The 18,967-nt window shown below is 40.6% G+C and overlaps 1 protein-coding gene across 1 annotated transcript in view; it reads right to left on the minus strand.

Moving 5' to 3' along the window:
* Window positions 1-17,531, minus strand: part of Fhit (fragile histidine triad diadenosine triphosphatase) — a 260,531-nt gene extending 243,000 nt beyond the window's left edge. Inside the window, exons 1-2 of the mRNA XM_032918289.1 lie at window positions 17,298-17,531; window positions 14,449-14,478 (exon numbers count right to left, since the gene is read on the minus strand). Of these exons, the coding sequence (XP_032774180.1) occupies window positions 14,449-14,478; window positions 17,298-17,303 (36 nt within the window). The 5' untranslated portion in view covers window positions 17,304-17,531. The remainder of the gene's footprint in view (window positions 1-14,448; window positions 14,479-17,297) is intronic.
* Between the last annotated feature and the right edge of the window lie 1,436 nt (window positions 17,532-18,967).

Consider the following 18,967-nt stretch of genomic DNA (forward strand, 5'->3'; position numbering starts at 1 on the left):
TGCATAACGTCTTCAGCTTTAAAATCTTTCCTCTTTGTAAGTTTCAGCAAAATTTCATCAGGTTTCAACAGAGTGTCGGGGGATAATTAGGACAGTTAGCAGTCATTTATCATTTCTTGCTTGGGTTTTCAAGCTCTCAATGACTGCATGAAGAAATCAGCTAGCGGCTTCCACGTGGATCATTATGAGATCTCCTTCATCTTTGTGCAAATTGCTTTGCTGTTTTCCTACAGTGTGATGAACGAGGAGCAGATCTGTTCCTAAAACTCTAACCACTGGTGTGGGTGTGGGCATGCCTGCCATCAGAGGGCAGCCTGGGATTCCATCACTGCTGACTGGGAAGACAGAGCGATGGGCAGCTTTACCCTAAGCTGCCATGCTTATGGAGCAAGCTTCCAGTCAGATCGTCAGAAAATATGCATAGGACTCTAGGAACATGCTACTAGAAGTGTCACTGGACAGATGTTGCCTCATGATCCAGTAAAGAGGAGAGGCTCAACAATAGTTCTGTACCACCTCTGCCACAAAGAAGGACTCTATTAAGCTTGAGCTGAGAGGGGAGGGACTCCTGCTCTTTAGAGAGATTCATTTACTAGATGGTGAAAAATGAATGCTGTGGGTAATTTCATTTCCAATTGATTTATTTCTGAGTGTGTGTGTGTGTGGGGGATTGACACTTGGTGAAGAAAGTAAAGTACAAGTCTAGAGGAGAGCCAGCAAGTCTCAGGATAACCCAATTATCTGAACACAGACAATAAGACCACAGAAGGAAACAGGTCAAAGGTCAAGTTATACTGTTATTCTTCACAATGAACACCTTCCTGCCCCCCTTCCCAAAGACTCCCTAAAAACCATAAACTGGCCCATATTTTCTGCCCATTTCTGACACCTGAAGCTAATCAAAGTCCACTTCTTAGAAATCCAATAGTTATTCTCATTTAGATTACCCAGCAAATTAAATCATAAATTTCTCTCTCCTAGCTCTCGTTGTCTCATTCCTAAAATACAACTTTCCTCCCTCTGGCACTTTATTTAACTCTCCCAGGCCAGCCTCCAGAGAAAATTATGGATCTGATAATTTGCTAATGTGACCACGGTAATTGTTTTGAGTCATATTTATGATTTTATTGTATCTTGCAACAATCCATAATAATCCACTGATGTCCCTGACTCTGGGGTTTTCTCAGCATCGACAAATGGCATAGGAAATTCATTTTTAATGCACTCATTTAGGGCTGTCTCCCGTGAGGGAGAAGCCTGCATACATTAATAAAGGCCAAGAAATAAATGGCATAGCTGCCCATACTTATTCTGAAGAGTTAACTGGAGGAGAAGATTTAATGCCAAAAACAAAGAAGAGAATAGACTAACAGGGTCCATTTTGTGCAGCCAAACTATCATTAAAGTTAATGGAATTACCATGTGGTCATGCACCAGAGGGAAGCCATTGCAAGTTAAGTTCTTCTAGGGCCATTGATTTGCAGACTTCCGCTCAAAGATCCCCCTTGGCATCTGATGAGCACTACAGTGATGCAAAGCACTTTAGAAATTGTTTATGCAAACTGCCAGTTAAGCATATTAAAAACGAACAATAATTGAATATATTAGAGCAGGTCTAGTTGAGCATGTCTTCTCTCGATAGGGGCAAGAGTCAACTCTGCCTAGCCTTAACAGCAGAGAACATGGTGGGATCACCTAACTGAAAATGTTTAGGGGTAGGACAGGCTTCAGGACTGGGGGAAGGACCTGATAGTGTCACTGAGACTGGAGCTTTATTCTACTTCTGCCGTTCCACATCAACATCAGCAGGTTGCCCAATCACTGTAGGATAACTGCCAGCTCCTGTCCGTATCAGCTCTTCTCTTGACAGTCATGAGGCGAGAACATCCACTCCTATAACTAACGTCCTGAAGTCTCTGGGATGGCCAGAAGATGGCCCCTCAAACCTTGTAAGCCTATAAACTGTGTGTACAGATCTAGACAGCTACTCCTCTTATAAATACACAGCCCAGCCCAGTTGTGAAATTTTATTTTCATCTGTTCTGTGATGGCTTTTGTGTTACAAAAGCAAAAGTGTATTTCTGTGACGAAACTGCCTCTGGCACTCAGAGTCTACAAGTTTACTATATGGACTTTAACAAAAGAACTCTGCCAACCCTTAGATTAAACAAAATGAAAAGTGCACCTGGAACTAAAAAAAAAAAAGTTCAACCCCTTTTTAACTTTTTTGTAATGCTAAAATGCTAGTGATAAACCTTAAGACCATAATAAACAGAGGGCAATAATTATTAAAATTCTAGAACAGTTCACTTAGACACTTAAATATGAATCTAGCTAAGATGATGTACAGTAGATGCCTTGGAAATACCTTTTGTCTTTATCATATCTGAACCATCAAATACTACACTTTGAAGAGAATTCAAACTTTTTACTTCCGACAATGCACAAGGACTGCCTGACTTCTCCCTTCTCCATCTTCAAACTGACCTCTAACTTCCATGACCTTTGTCCCTATTTTTGTCACCTTTTCTTCATCTTCTAAAATTGTGAAATCACTCCCACTGATAATTTCTTAATCCAGAATGTTCTTCAGCAACCATGTTTGGCTTCTGTCATTCTCTAGCCTACAGTGCTCTACTAGGTCATTTCATTAAAAAGGCCTTTTATGTCTCCCAAATCAAGTGTTCACTTGGCTCTTACTTTTCTCCCTCTCCCATCTCACAACATCTTGTATGTCTGCAATGATTCGTTTGTTCACTTGGTTGTTGGTGGAACTGATGTGAAGCTAAGAGTTTGTCTTGGCTGACCTTCCTTACACTTTAGGCCAGAGCCTAGCAATGACTGGCTCTCTATAGACACTCACTGGGGAAAAAAAACCTCAATGGGAACTACAGAACTTTTATAGTTTTTTATCATTCTACTATTGGGACATCTATTTCCAAGATTGAGCTTAGAGTGTGAACGCTAAGGAGGCAGACAGGAGAGGCAGGAAGCTCCTTTCCCTTAGAGGCAGGAGTGGGGTACCTGGTGGTGAGGTAATTGTCAGCATCAATTCCAAATGCAAGCTGTGCAGAACTGCAAACAGTTCCCTCACAGTACCCTGGATTACAAAATTTTAAAAATAAAAGAAAAATTTCAATGTTTTCTCTCCCTGTCTTAACTTCCTTTTTTCTGTCTCTTTGTGTGTGTATGCCTGTGTGTGCACGAGCGCGTGTGTGTGTGTGTGTGTGTATGTGTGTGTGTGTGTGCGCGTGTGTGTGTACCTGTGTGTGTGTGCGCGTGTGTGTGTACCTGTGTGTGTGTGCAAGCATGTGCATGTAGACACACATGCACCCACATTTGCTGGAAGAGGAAGATTGTACTGTAACAGAAAATATCTAATTTCCAAGGTCACTAGGCCTCCCAGAATTCTCTGAAGGCCTATGCTTTGAGTCTCTTCCTTAAGAGAGGGATTCATCTATTACCATTTGATGGTGTATCTGAGCTTAGAATCACATTTATTCTTTTCATGACTGAACAGTAACATCAAAATTGTACTGCTAGGACATGATCGCATTTGGGAATTTATACCATTTACAACCAAGAGATGATTTGAAACACAAATAAAAGCCCCTCTTGGGTCATTTTTCAGGGCAATGGGATAGGTAGCATAAGAAGTCATTTCTTTTCCAGAGAACAGATATATAGAGGCAGAGTGAGAGATCTGAATGTGAACATTAGGATAAATGGATTTCATTGGGAAGAAAACCAGTATTTGGAGGTTCACTTTGTTCACCCGACGCTGTTTATTTTCCTTAGCCACTTAAGGCAAGGTCAACTTCTTAAACAACTCCATGTTTGCCTTTTCTATAACATCAGGAGGTAGAAAAGTCTAGTGAAAAAAATACACCAGAGCAAAGAAATGGCAATTTCCATAATGGGAAACCAAGGACCTTATTTCTATATTGATGGAATACAAGCTTTCAAATCACTGTTTGACTTTTCCCTCTGAAGTTGGAATATTATATTGACATAGAGTTAAATTTCAAAATTACCCTTTCCCAGTGCTGACATGATTCACAAGGAGGCGGGGAGGGGTATGGATATTTCATGGCAGTTGGTGCAAGGCCCATCAGAGTCTCTTCAAAATCTTGTACTTTCAGTCATCAGGGGGGCCATCTTGATTTCTACATGTCTGTGGCTCAGCAGGTTTCCAGGTCTGTAATTCATTATACATATTCCCTCTTGCACCAGGCTGGGCCCTCCAATCTTTAACTTTTCCCAAAGCTTTTTGAGTCTTGACAATTACTTTATTAATGGTTCCGGTATAAAGGGCAAAGAGACCCCTGAAAGGAACTGAATAATTCAAGATGAATACGGGGCTGAGTCGTCAGGTTATGAGGGCCAGATTCAAAAGTGTATTTATATAAATATATGAGAGAACAGATCATAAAACTGGGCAATGTCTAACTGTGGCATTGCAGAACTCTGCCATGGTTCCTGTCATCAGAGATTTGGATTCAGGGGTATGAAGAACATTTATATGCTATAGATAATAAAGCAGATGCAATAAATGGTAATACTTATGTCTTGGTGAAATAGGCTTCCTTTGGGGTCCTTGTGAAAAAAATTACTAAGATGACTATGTATTTTCCTTTTATGTTTAATAAACCATAAAATATGAATATTTTAAAATGGAGTATTATGATTAGCAACTGGAGATGCATTACCCGATTTGGAAATGAACTGCTACATATTTAGGTCACCTAAGGAGCCCTCACCTCTGTCTATGAGTCCCATCTACTGTCTCCACCCAGAGGCAATTTCTAAGCAATCTATAGTTTTAAAACTTAGAGAGGTAGCTCAAGGCAATCTAGTCTTCTATTTTATTATTTTTAGCTATTAATAACTCTTGAGATAAAATCTCATAACATCTGGACTTATTTCAGCTGAGTGCCCAGTTTCTACCACAGCACATATTATTTTCTGGGCTCTCATTGAACAGTGTTTTCATAGAAGATTCATGGTAACAAAGGGCTTGTCTACTGAGACTAACCTGGCCTCTTGCATTTAAACAAAAGTATTGAACATTTTTCACGTGACTAACTGGGCACAGTCATTTTAGCTGGTCCCACAGTTCTGCCAAGTCCATTGTTAGATACTGCAGGCTTAAAGATCTGATGTTGGAAGGAACTGATTACATGGGCTTAGATAATTTATCATAAAATTGTCTAGGCTTGAACTATAAGATGGTGAGAATCAATGCTTTAATGGCCATTGTTATTTTGTACGTGTGTGTGTGTGTAAGTGTGTGTGTGTGTGTGTGTTTGATTATTCCTTTGTGTGCAGGTTTATGTGCATATGAGTGTACATTTGCATGAGGCTACAGAAAAGTCTTGGAGAATGGGGGGAATTGTCAAGTCTGATTTATTTTTATTTTTGTGACTCAGTCTCTTACTAGCCTAGAGTCCTTACATAGGCTAAGCGTGCTGGTCTGTGAGTCACAGGGAGCCTGCCTGTCCCTGCCTCTCAAGCACATGGATTATAAGCAGGTGTTACCAGGCTTAGGTTTAATCATAGAATTTCCTGGCCTCAAACTTGGGTCCTCGTGCTTTTGAGGCAGACACTTTAGCAACTTCGAAACCCCTTCAATAACTGTTTTTGGAGCAGCAAGTATCTATCCCACAACAAAAATGGTAGCAGTGAGCAACTGGGTTTTTTCCCTGCATCTACAGAGGTAAAGGGTGACTCTGAGTAATGATGTTTTACAGTTATTTGGGATCTCCGGGTCTACAGAACATCCGTCTCTGCTCGGGACATTGTTTTTCACAGTGGTTATACCAAAATCCCCAATCTAAGCTTCAGAGGAAAGTCTACTGAATGCTAAAAACCTGACAGTCAGAGCACATCTGTCCTGTTTGCCACATTTGCATTACAGATCTCAAAACAAAATTAGAACACTCAATGCCTACTGCGCTATATGTCAGGGCCTCTAATTACTGGTGGTATTTGTTGGGAGCACTAATGAAAAATTAAACACCTAAAACATATAATTCTACTATAAGTGGACATACAGCAATAAAGCAATGTTTTGCTTTGTTAATCTTCACCTGTATAATCTAGTTAACAATGACAGTCCTCGGGGTATTTTTGGGTGGAAGCCAACATTATTCTAAGCCAAGGAAAAGGATACAGCATCAATTGTGTTTCAGTGAACATAATATTTATACAACCTCTCCCTCTTCTGGAACACTGTTGGTTGCACTGATGGGATGACTTAACAGTTTTGAAGGAACACACTGCCCACGTGATACAAGGAGGATGTGTGTGTTTTCCTCTGGCTTGGGTTTGATTTCCTAATTTTGCTACCTGTTATGTATGCTTTTAGGTAAGTGAATTTTCTCTGTAAACCTCAGCTGCTCATGTATAAAATATTAATGCCTACCTTTGAGAGCTACAGAGAAATTCAAGTTAAAATTATAAAAGCTCATAGCACTTTTTCTTGAGACTTCGCTCTGTGCAAGGCACAGTTTTAAGAGCTTGGGCACATAATCATCCATTTGGTTCTTACAAAATCCCTAGAAGGCAGTGAAGGACCAGTGAAGCCCTCATTTTCTAAATGTGTAAATGGATACTGGGCTTCAGAAAGCTTGGCTTATAGAGGGTAGATGCACTTGGCATCTGTGTTTGAAACTGGGCAGTCCAGTCCTAGGGTCATTTCTTCTAATTGTATGTCAAAGCCTTGCTTTTCTTTCCAGCCCGGGAACACCCCTGCCTTCCATTTCCAGGTTAATTGTCAAAAGTTGGAGAACATAAAACATAAAAACTACGATTTAAAAAAGTTACAGCATAAAAATATCACAGATCTCGGTTAAGTTTTCCTTTGTTCTAACCCAACCGACATTATGCAAATACGAGTTAGCCAAACTAGAAATGGAGAGGTTGTGATTCCTTTCCCTTCTCTGGGGAATGTAGTCTACCTAGAAAGAGGGACATCCATTTTAGATCACTACTCTATGAATGGGAAGATCCAATGGATACATCTGGGTAAGGCCTGGGTGATAGAAGAGACTGCTAAACCTCAGATGAGAAACTGTAGAAAGAGGAAGGACCTTCTCATCAGCATGACAAACTGTTCCAGAAGAGGGAGAGATTGTATAAATATTGTTCTCTGCAGCACAGATTTATTCTATATCTTTATGCTTGGCTTAGACAAATAAGGACTCTTATTGTTAACCAGATTCTACATTCTTTCTTGATTTCCACTTTCTCTTTCCTGTTCAAGTTCCACTTCTATTCTTCAGACCGTGGACTTGGTACTGTTTGAGGTTTTCTCTGGAGCCCTTAGTAGCAAGAAAAGAAACACACATGGACCCCTGCACATTTCCTTTCTCTCATTCTTGTCTTTTCTTTGCCAAACTTTTTCTACTCTGCCTTAGACTTCTTGATTGTCAATCTCAATTACATCCAAAGATTGTTTTCATTGTCATTGCCTTTGTAACTGCCAGGAGGCAGTTCCCCCAAATCCTCTTCCTTCACTCTTCTTTTTGGGGGTAGATAGAAGAACAGAAATTGTAAGAGGAAGGTAAACAGATACATTGATAAATAAAAACCACTGTGTTGAACTGAAAACAAAAAGAAATGGAAACATCTACTCTTTTAATACCTACTTAGGAAGAAACTTGAAGGTTTAATAGGAGAGAAAAGGTTTCCTAAGAAAGATGTTGGTCCCTTCTTTGGCCAGGAGAGCTAGTGACCAAGAGTTTAGGGGAAAGCATCAGGAGTTCAACATGCCAGGGAACATGGAGCCTCACCACTTCCCAAAGTAGCCAGTCCCAAGAAGTACATGCAAAATGCCTACTGAACATCACAACTGTTTTTGGTTTATGGGACTCAGTCAAATTAGATTTATTCTAGGAACAGATGCAAATTATAAGGCAATTCTACAAGATAAAAGCTACTGCATCCTGAAGACACTAATTCTTCCGGCAGTAAATACATGCATTAGGTATAAACAGAGACAAGGCAGCGTTCGCAGTGACTTTCATCAGAGGATAAAAGACCTGAGGCAGATTGAACCTCTCTGGAAATTTCATTCCAAATGAAAATAATAAATAACAGACCCAAATCTTTTTCATTATCGAGCTATGGATTTCTCCACCCTGTGCACATGACATCTTCCTTTGCAGTGACTCTGGGATGAAGATACTCTGTCCACGGACAGCCTATCATGTCTGTTTCTCACTATCCTCTCAGAATTGGCATAGGATATAAGACGCCTCCAAATCACCATGGTAACTGTCAAAACAAACTTCTGTATCCACCCCCACTGACTAAATCAGCACAGGGGACAGGGTTGCTACCAGAAACCCACTTTAGACAAGTTTTCTGGGCACTGTTGATTCATTCATAGGAAATAATCAGAAACCAATATTCAGAACAATCAATAAATCCAGATAAAGAGTCAGTTTTTTTTTCAATTAAGAATGTACGTTTTTGAATTTTCAGATTGTTTCATGTATGGGGTGTGTGTGTGTGTGTGTGTGTGTGTGTGTGTGTGTGTGTGTCCAGTGTGTGTCCATGAGCATGATGGGAAAGGGGTGAGGGAGTGAAATGTGTAAAGTCTTGCTTGGTAGTTCAAGTCAGTCTTGAACTTGCTTCTCAGCCTCTGCCTTGCAAATAAATGGAGTTATAATGTGTTACCATGCCTACCTAGCTCAAGTGTCATTTATTCATAACAAATATAAACTATTTTTCAGAACCCCCAAGATATATGATCAGTCCAAAAGCTCTTCAAAAATTTAAAATACTAGATAGTAACTAATTGTGAGAACATGCAGTACATATTAATAAAGTGAACTTGGAGCCACAATTTTCATGTCAGGCTCACATTGGTAAGGTCCATCCTTATCCTAGTTTAAAGGTTAAAAAATACTAGTGAAATTGTTATTAATAAAAACAGCCATTCGTAGTAATGTACATCTTTAATCCCATCGCACAGCAGAAAGATCAGGCATATCTCTATAGTTCAAACTAGCCTGGTCTTTATATTGAGTTTCAGGACAGCTGGGACTATATAGATAGGCACTTTCTTAAACAAACAAACAAAAAACAGATATTAAAATTTTTAAAAAGAAAGCAAAAATTATATAAAATAATTGTTGATGTTTGGACTTTTGCTATGTATTGTAATAGTAAATACTGTCCCCCCAAAGTTTGGTTGGCCCCAGGCATGAAAGAATTGACAAGTAGACCCAAGTGATGCTATGTAACCTTGTCCCCCACCCCATTCCTGATTGGTGAATGAATATACCAATAGCCTACAACTGAGCAAATGAGATATAGGTGGGGTTTTGGGTTCTTGGCTTGGGATTAGATGCAGGAGACCATAGACAAGGAGATAGAGAAGATGGAGAGAGGACAAGATGACATGGGATAGGAATCATGAAAACATGGCCATGTGGACTGGCCAGTTGGAGTTAAGAGCTGTGCAGATGGAACATAGAAAATCACAACTTGGGCTTATTGATGGGGAAGTAAATTCTAATGGCTTAGAGGGCAGATATCTGCCCAGCTCCAGAGCTATAAAGGTTTATCATAAATATAAAGATTGTGTGTCTTTTATCTGAGAACTGAATGATCAAAGGCAGGGTAGAAATCTTGATTTGAGATTCAATAATTAGTACAACAAATACTACTAGTGTACTGGTGCTGGTGAGATGAATCCAGGGGTGAAAATCCTTGTTACGCAGTGTAAGGTCCTGAGTTTGAAACCTCAGAAGCCATTCAAAAGATGTGCAGTAAGTACATCAGTTATCCCACCATGCCTACAGAGATGCGAGATGGAGACAGTGAGTCTCCAGAGGCTCATAGCTCAGGTAGGTTTTCATATGCAGAGAGAGAGGGGGGGGGATGAATGAATATGATGACTGGGCTTTGATTCCTAGATGAGAACTCAGCCCATCTGGCTTGCGTGTACCTAGATTCACAGACACAAATGTCAATATGTCACATACACAATTAGGCATACACACACACACACACACACACACACACACACACACACACGAAAGAAAATAGGACTGTGAGATATCTTAATCAGTAAAGTGCTTGCTATCCAAACATTAGGACCCAAGTTCTATGCCTATAACACATCTGTAAAAAAAGTTAGATATAATACATGTACTTTTCATCCCAGCATTGAAATAGCAAGACAAAACGATCACTGGAGCTTGCTGGCCATGTAGCCTATTGTACTTTTTGAGATCTAGGTCAATGAAAGATCCCGATTCAATAAAACCCAAGGTGGAAAGACACTGAAAAATGAAGCCCAAAGTTACCTATAGCATCCATAAATAAACACATACATACTCACAAACACATACATACAGTTACACAAATACAAATACTCATACTCTGATGACCACAATACACGGGGGATATTTCATTGACATTTCAGGAAACCTGGATGTCTGACTACATAATGGAAAATACATATACAACTCCTACTCGGTGACGACTAAAGATAGAAACGTGGGAGTAGGTAATTGTCTCTGCACAGAAGGTCACTGTGTCTCCATTAAAACAAAGGACTGAAGATAAAGTATAGAGAGAAATTATCTTTTTTTACCTATTGCTAGATTATGGTGAAGATCACCACAACACTGTTCAGATTGACAAGGGACGACTGTAGCACACTCGCTTGATGTAAGTTTTATAGGCTGAGGGGAGCTTCAGATGCAAACACCTAAAGAAACAGGACAAAGTAGTTTCATAGATAGGAGGAAATGACAGGAGGAAGTGACAGAAAACGAAAACAGCACTTGGATCTAACATTAATAAGCCCAGGTGACTTACTGAGGCCTACTTGTTCAGCCTTCACAGTATGCCTGCAAAAGGCAGGTCACTTGCTGAGGGAGTGCATTATGCCTCCTTTGGGGCAGGTAGATCAAATCATCCTTTCATGGCTGACTTCAAAGGAGGACAATGAAACAGGTCTAAAGAGGGACCTTCCTCCTCCCACAGTTTCCTCAGATTCCTTCCTGGTAAACCAGTCCCGAGGCCAAGAGCAACAAGTTCTAAGTATCATCAACAATAACAGAATCCCAAGTCAAAAAGTATATATCTATATATCTATATCTATGTATATGCATATCACTATCTATGTGTATATATATGGATCTATACTTCCTGGAGACAAAAAAACAACAGGGAAAAAAGAAGCATTAGTAAACAAGCCAATGGGTCAGAAATGATGAAGAATTCCTTGACAGGAATCCAGCCAGATGGCAGGTGAGGGACCATGAGGTTTGCCTGGGTTGCTTGGGTGCGTGCCAGGGAAGGGTTGAGTAGCAGAGAGAAGAAAGAGATTAGTTCTCAAACCTGCAGGGAGCCTCCATCAATGCAGTAATCACCCTGTGCCCAGTAGTGTTCTACTTTTAAACTCAAGGAAGAAACCAAATAATCAATTATGAAATAAGAGGTCACTTTTTACTTCAATATTTCCTTTTCCTTGTTACAAGGGTCTTACTGTGTAAGTCAGGCTGGCCTGTGCATTGCCAGGTAGAATCAAAAGCTTCGGGAAAAAAAAATCCCTGAAGTACCATCCTGTTCAAGAGGCTAACTCAGTGGTGTACCCTCATTAACAATAGCAACACTCGCTTCAGGGAAAAAGGCCATTAGTGGGCTTATTGCTATTACTACCTGGCATGAGGCAAAAGTGGATAAGAACCCAGAAATCAGACAGACATAAGACAGCACTGAGAATCTCATGCACAGGTAAAGAGAAAAGGAATAGGTCCCATGCTTTCCATGGCAGGCTGACCAACCTCCCTTCAATTGTGTAACTGTGTGACTTCAAAACATGATGTCCTCCCAGCCTCGGCAAGAACTATCCAGATAGGACAGCTGGATTCTGAAGGTGTTGCTATGCTCCCTAGAGAAGCTGCTATCATGGCGGGCCTGGTTTCTGTGAATCCTGGTTATATGAACGCCATCCATGAGCTACTCTGTCACCAGAAAGTAGCATGGCTGGGAAACATAATCATCTGAAAAGAACCAGGCTGGGCATATTTCTCAATAATAATGAGGGTTCTCGCATCCTGCCCACAGCATTGTGAATTATTAGATTTTATTAAAATAAGAGCCGAGAGTCTTTGTGGGGGTGTTTCTTGTTTTGCTGACTCCCAAGTAAAACTTCACGTGAGGTGGAGTAAAGATCACAATGTGATAACTAGATTCTTCACTTGTACATATTGGTGGAACAGAATAGTTAATGTTTACGGTTGAGTGCAGGTAACGTGTGTGTGTGTGTGTGTGTGTGTGTGTGTGTATGTGGTGTGTGCTTGTGTGTGTGGTGTGTGTGTGTGTGTGTGTGAGTGAGTTGACCCCACAATTTATACTAGGAAAATGCTGGGACCGGGCTGGAGACAACAAAGATTTTCCAAATATAATGTGCTTATTTCTTTTAAAGGGATATAATTATTTACAGGAATTAACTTAAGCTAAACAGTGTGGGTTATAATTAGAACACTCAGTAATTAATACATGGTCATGATTACATGATTCTAAGTCAATCCCCCTTAGCACCATTAAAGTGAGCAGGAACTTGTCAACATGTTCAGGTAATGGGACAATGCTGCTGTTGGAGTCTGAAACTCTATATAGCCATGGTCTTCAGCCCTGCTGGACTCAGTGCTTATTTGGTCCTCTAATATTTTTAAAAATAATCTCCATCTCCCAAATACCATAACACATCAAGACACAGTCATGAGCAGTCACTCTCTAGTTCATCCTTCTCCTGGCCCCTAGCAACATTGAAGTTCCCTTTTTTCTATTCGACTCCATTTTTATTGAAAAATAATGTAAATGCCCCCTTTAGAACTTTGAAATAAAATCTTTACAGCACATAATCTACCTGTTCACATAAATCTCAGCTATGTCTAATGTGTGTGTCATCAGTCTGTGTGCTCTACAGTATAGCCGTGCATCCTCCCAGGCCACTAGCTTTATCTCCAGTACTGTCCATAGCTTCAGAAACTGCACCAAAGAGGTATTTCACAATGCATTTTAACTAAGTTGGTGCATTTTAAATTTACATTTGAATTCTGAGTTTTAGAACTCTGGTAGCCAAGCTTGAATATCTTTACACTGTATTTTAAGAATCAGGTTCAGGCTGGAGAGATGGCTCAGTGGTTAAGAGCACTGACTGCTCTTCCAGAGGTCCTGAGTTCAATTCCCAGCAACCACATGGTGGCTCACAACCATCTGTAAAGAGATCTGATGCCCTCTTCCGGTGTGTCTGAAGACAGCTTCAGTGTACTTATATATAATAAATGAATAAATTCTTTAAAAAAAGGAATCAGTTTCAAACCAAAGACACTGATTTTGTATCCTCTTTTAGCATCTGCCTAACATGGCAGTGGACAGAGGAATGGAGAAAGTTGAACGTCCCTTCCCTTTGTCAAGTTTTCCATGTCATGTGTTTGGAGAAATTGGGGCCACTCTTTTGATCATTTGGAATTTTCTAGCTTTCCCTTTGAGACATTCACTCCCCAGGAAGACTCCCAGACATCCTATTGGTAAAGTTACACTATAGTTTTATTAAACACTGGTGCTGGATACAAACGCAGATCAGAAAGCCACCATGTTTTCTTGGTCTGACTTCGTGCCACCTTACCCTGTCGATCAGGCCAGCCCTGAAACCCAAAAACTCTATTTCACCACGTATGACGTCAGCAGCATAGTGTAACTTGCTTCTTACTGTTACCACCATAAAACCCAGCCTTCTCTATTACTTAAGCATTGAACCCACTAACCACAGGAATTCACATTTGTGCGAAAGAAGCTGGATTCTTGCTCCGTAACCAGCCAGGATTTTAGTTTTACTGTGATCAGAGGCTATCACAATAAATCCTCCTTTCCTCTCTAGCACACTTTAAATCCGTTTTGAACACCCTTGATCCCATTAAGTTTGAACCCTGGTATTTAGTAGCTAGAGAGAAGAAGAATGTGTGGACCTAAAGAAAAGAAAGGTCAGGGGACCAGGAGGAAAGGGAGGCACTTGACATATAACCCGATGTCCCTTTACTCAGAAGGAATAAGTGAAATTAAATTGTGCAGAGAACTAAAGTGATATCAGGTGCCTTAGTCTATACAGGACCCATATAACCCACAGGAAGATGATGCACCCTGCCCTGTTCTGTTTCAGGACTCCTCAGTTTAGCTTCCGTTTTCGTGATTGCACAGTAATCATTTTACTACAAAGGGTAAATGTCTTGTAAACTAATGGGAAGCATACTGTTTGGCACAGTTTATAATGTCAGGATTTATGGCTCTAACACTGAGGGTCTCTCTGACCTCGGAGATAACAAAACGAAAGAGCAATGCGTTGCAAATGGCTCGTTGTGGTTTTTTTATTAGTTCCCATAATCGCGCGTATTAATTTGTATGCACATAATAAGCACTCACCTTCACAGTCTGTCCAGCTTCAGGACCATCCTAGAAGAGGAGGAAGAAGAAGAAAAAAAAAAGAAACGGAGTTGAGGGTGAGAACTGACTGATGGCATCGCCTGCTTATTCAGAAATATTGCCCATTAATAATTTAGATCCAATTTCATTGTGTGTTAATTTGGAGTAGTCTCATGGGGACCATTCATTTCAAATGTGTGGGACCAGACAGGTCCCCATTTCCTTCTGAGTGAGGAGTTATGTAAAAGATGAGATGAATTATCCTGCAGGCCACTCCTTTCTATTTTTCACGCTCTTTGGTTTCAGCTATGGTTTTAATTACATTAAAAATAAGAGTGAAAATGTTTGGGGAGGGAAAGTACCGTGGTTTGGTCATCTTTAAATCAGAAGCCATTTCATTAATATCTGATTCAGTTTCTCCTCAAGAAATCCTTTAACCAAGAGGATGAAGTTCAGGTGAGACAGTCCTTTCAAGCTCTCCTGACCTTAAGCCAGAAAAGGAAAGTGACTGTTGTGTGTAGACCTCTCACATGTACTCCTTCCTTGTTCTAGCTCCTCAAAGCCAACAAGATTATTGACAATTGTCTGTGTCACTGCTGAAAATGAGCATAGTCTCCAAGTGCAGGACAAGTGAAAGCAGGTGTCCTAAAGAGAGGGTAACTAACTTCTTTGCAATGCACAATTTCAAAATAGAATTACTAGTCAGTGGTTTTGGCTAAATATAATTCTCTATGACCATGACTAGTGGGAAGGTCTCCATGACCTTGTCCTTCTAGGACAAGGATTAAGCACATATCTGACCTACATCAAACCTTTTCAAACTTGAACCATAGCCTAACAGTGTCTTCTAAAAGCAACTTCATAATTCTCAACCAGTACTTAAGATGATAACATAATAGGATCAGAGCTATTAGAACATATCGGATGGGTTAAGATTACTTTGAGAAACCCTAGTTCTTTATCCTTGAAGATACACGTGTATGAGAGGGAAAAGGTACATGGGACTGTAATATACACAGATATTTTAATGTGAAGTACAGTTTTAAGACAGTTTCACTAAAGTACTTATACAAAGTTGCTCTAATTCTTCCCATAGTCAGTCATCATATTTATGGAATTATGCTTGGATATCGAACACTGACATTTCCTGGTAGATACTCTCATCCATTTCCATTACCTGGTCTACTTTGGAAACAGTTTGCAATCTACTTTTGATAAACCCACCCTAAGCTGAATTATCATCTCAAATTGAATTTCTAGGCACGCTTAGATACTTTCAATAAAGACAAGACAGAGTTTGTGTTTTGAGAAAGAGATGAACATCTTTTGTCAAAGGCTTCAATATATTGGCTTCTTGTTGTCTTTAGAGGTCTGTGGCAAAACTCCACGGAAAGAGTGAAACGATGGTGTGGTGGTTAATAACTGGTTATCAGGTTCCAGTATTTTAACAAATCTCTAGACATTATCATGGAGATTCTAGATTAGACTAATTGAGGAGGAAAGATCTATGTTAAAAATGGGTCCTAGCATTTCCTGGGCTAGTGTCATGGAGTTCAATGATAAGGAAGTGCGGTGAGCACCCCTTCCTTCTGGGTTTCCTGACTGGGGATACAACACGACCAGCTGCCTCATAGGACTGCTACTACTTCCCTAATCTCAAACGGTGAGCCAAGAGAAACCTTTGCCTCTTTAATTTAGAGAGCATCGAATGTGCATGGGTACTGTGTTACAGCAACGAGAGAGTAAGTGATGGAGACAGTAGACATGTGGGCGAGCATGAAGTACTTGAGGATATGGTCCCCATGTGCTGGAGCACTGGTTTCTGACCAGAGAAGTGAAGTCAGTGTGCTTCTAAGCACAAGGGCCCTTACACACATGCTACTGTCCAGCCCTATACATAGGGATCTGAAGAAATTCACGGTGTTATTGACAATGTACGTGGCTCCCAACTGATAACACACATGATGGAGGGCCTTCTTTCAACCTGAGGAGTATTGGCCCAAGTTCCGCCTGCAGATCTCTAGTGACTGAAAAAAATCTTTCTTCATTTTGGTAGTAGGCCATATGCAATAAACTCACTGAGCAGCCTATGCCCTATCACTGTGGTTTGCATCATATCTGGAGAAAAGAAAGCCTTATGAAGAGGGGGCTCACATTAGCTGTCAGAGCACTGCTGTCCTTGGAACCGCGGCAGGGCTGAGCCTGTGCATGCTCAAAATATTCTTACCACAAAGCAGAAAAAACAAAACCAAGAACAAACAAACAAAACGAAACAGATTTCTCTGTGGGCATGGTCTATGGGGGCATTTTCCAGTTTGCTAATCGATGGAGGAGGGCCTGGCTTAGGGAGAGCAGAGCTATGCCATGGCAGGTGGTCATGGCTGTGTGAGAAAGGTAGGTAATTGAATGTGAGCTTGGAAGCAGGCTTGCGAGCTTCCTGTGCTCTCTGCTTCGGTTCCTGCCTCTAGGTTGCTAACTTTTAAGCACCTATTCCTAGCTTTTTGCAATAATGGACTTTAGTGTAGATAATAAGCCAAATAAACCACTTCTTTCTCCAAGTTGCCTCTGGTGTGCGTCTTATCGCAACAGAGAAGCAAACTAATTCAACCCCTTAAAGCGCTAGTCTATAGCTCCCACCTGCTTTGTAAACAGCATAGTAGACATTTTGCTGCAATGCCATTCCACAGTGCACTTTGGAGCCGCGGACTTACGTTAGTCACATTTTTTTTTCTGCTGTAATGTAAATGCAGACCACAAAAACCGCTACTCTGATAAGATGGCTAGGAGACAGAGTCCCGCGCTCAGCTTTGAGAAGGAAGGAAACACTGGTGAGCAATCCGTGAACTTACCTGCATGGAGAAGGTGATGGAGGTCCCCTGGAAATGCTTCTCCACCACTGTCCCAACTCTTTGTGTCACTTGAAACAAATCGGCCACTTCATCAGGACGTAAGTCACGGAAGCGCTCCACTGGCCTCAGTGGGCACACGAGGACATCTGCAGTGGGGTACGTTAAGGACAGTTGGGCTTGCTTTGAGTTGGACTCTTACGTAGTCATTTATATACCGCGACCCTGAGTCCCATTGAACCGGGGCCTGGGATCTTGAAGACTGAGAAATGAAGAAAGAAATACTTAGCAACCAAGAGCTTTAAAAGATGGTTAGTTTACACTGAGGGAGATGTCGGACACACAGGAGAATTTAAGCAAAGACTTGATAAGGCACAGGTGATACCAGCACTTGCTGAGGTAACTGCAGCTGAAGGCTGTTATCCCCTGACCCCCATCTTCCCCAGCAGCTAACCATACTGCAGTGAACTAGCAACTGGAATATCTAGGTGCTTTGCTAGTTAGAACACCATGATTACGTTGTCAAGTTTCCCTTTAAAGAAAGATACAGAAAGTGTCCATCAGCAGATGATTTAGGAGGTCTGCAGCCATTGGAAGAAGATACCATGAGCCTTGTCTATAACTGACAGACAGGCAACATGAGGATTCCTAGAATTGGTTACTCCTAACCCAAGACATTTAGAGTTAAATCTTTAAAGAAAATGGCTGTTTCTTCCACAAAAGAAAAGGTTGTAATACATTTATATTTCTTGTCTGAAAAAAAAACCACGATCTAGAGAAAAGGGGCTCAAGTTTATTGGGTTTTGGTAGCAAGCTTACAGTTACAATTATGTTGATATTCCATGACCTTTTTGTACTTGAACCTATGATATATGCAAGTGTCCACACATATGTGTCAATATATACATATATGCTTCTGAACTTATAGAAAGTATATCTCCATAAACACATTGTAAGCTAAAAATATCCATTCAAAAATTCATGTAATACAGCTAACCTAAGGAACACCATGTTTTAGCCTAGCCTTACTTAAACATTAGCCTACTGATAGGCGAAACTGTCTAACTTGCAAAGGTCATTCTCAGATAAACCGTTGAAAATCATATTTAATTGATTGAAGGCTATAATATAAGGTAAAAACAGTGGCTAGACTGGAATGTTTTCTGACTTTTATAACAGAGAAATTAATATTAATCCACTAGACATGGGGATTGTCTCTGTGTATATTCATCCAGTGTAAATTACTTACTCAGTTCCTAAACACTTGCTGGAGAAAAAAAAACTGTTTTATTTTTTCTTTAAGTTTATTCTCCACCCCACCCCACCACACACCTTTTTTTCTTATTTTAAGAAAGCATACTTCTGCCTGGAGCCAAACAGCAAAGAGATCTAATAAAACCACAATCCAGCAATTGTGGGTCTCACCAGAATGCAAAGCACTTTAACCCATCACACGGTTGACTCGAGGCCTTGGGGAAGTGCGCAAAGCTCAGTTTCACAGGCCTGATTTTTATAGGAGAAATGGGGGAGGAGCGGCAAACGGAAGAATGAGGCTTATATTCCAGGAATTGGCACCAACAGAAAACTAGGAAAGGAGCTATTTCTTTAATCTGAGATCATTTTTTCCAGAGGTGAAGGGAGCCCCACCAACCCACCCACAGGGCATCTGATAC

Source organism: Rattus rattus, chromosome 12 (assembly GCF_011064425.1).
Source record: "Rattus rattus isolate New Zealand chromosome 12, Rrattus_CSIRO_v1, whole genome shotgun sequence".
In the NCBI taxonomy this organism is placed as follows: domain Eukaryota; kingdom Metazoa; phylum Chordata; class Mammalia; order Rodentia; family Muridae; genus Rattus; species Rattus rattus.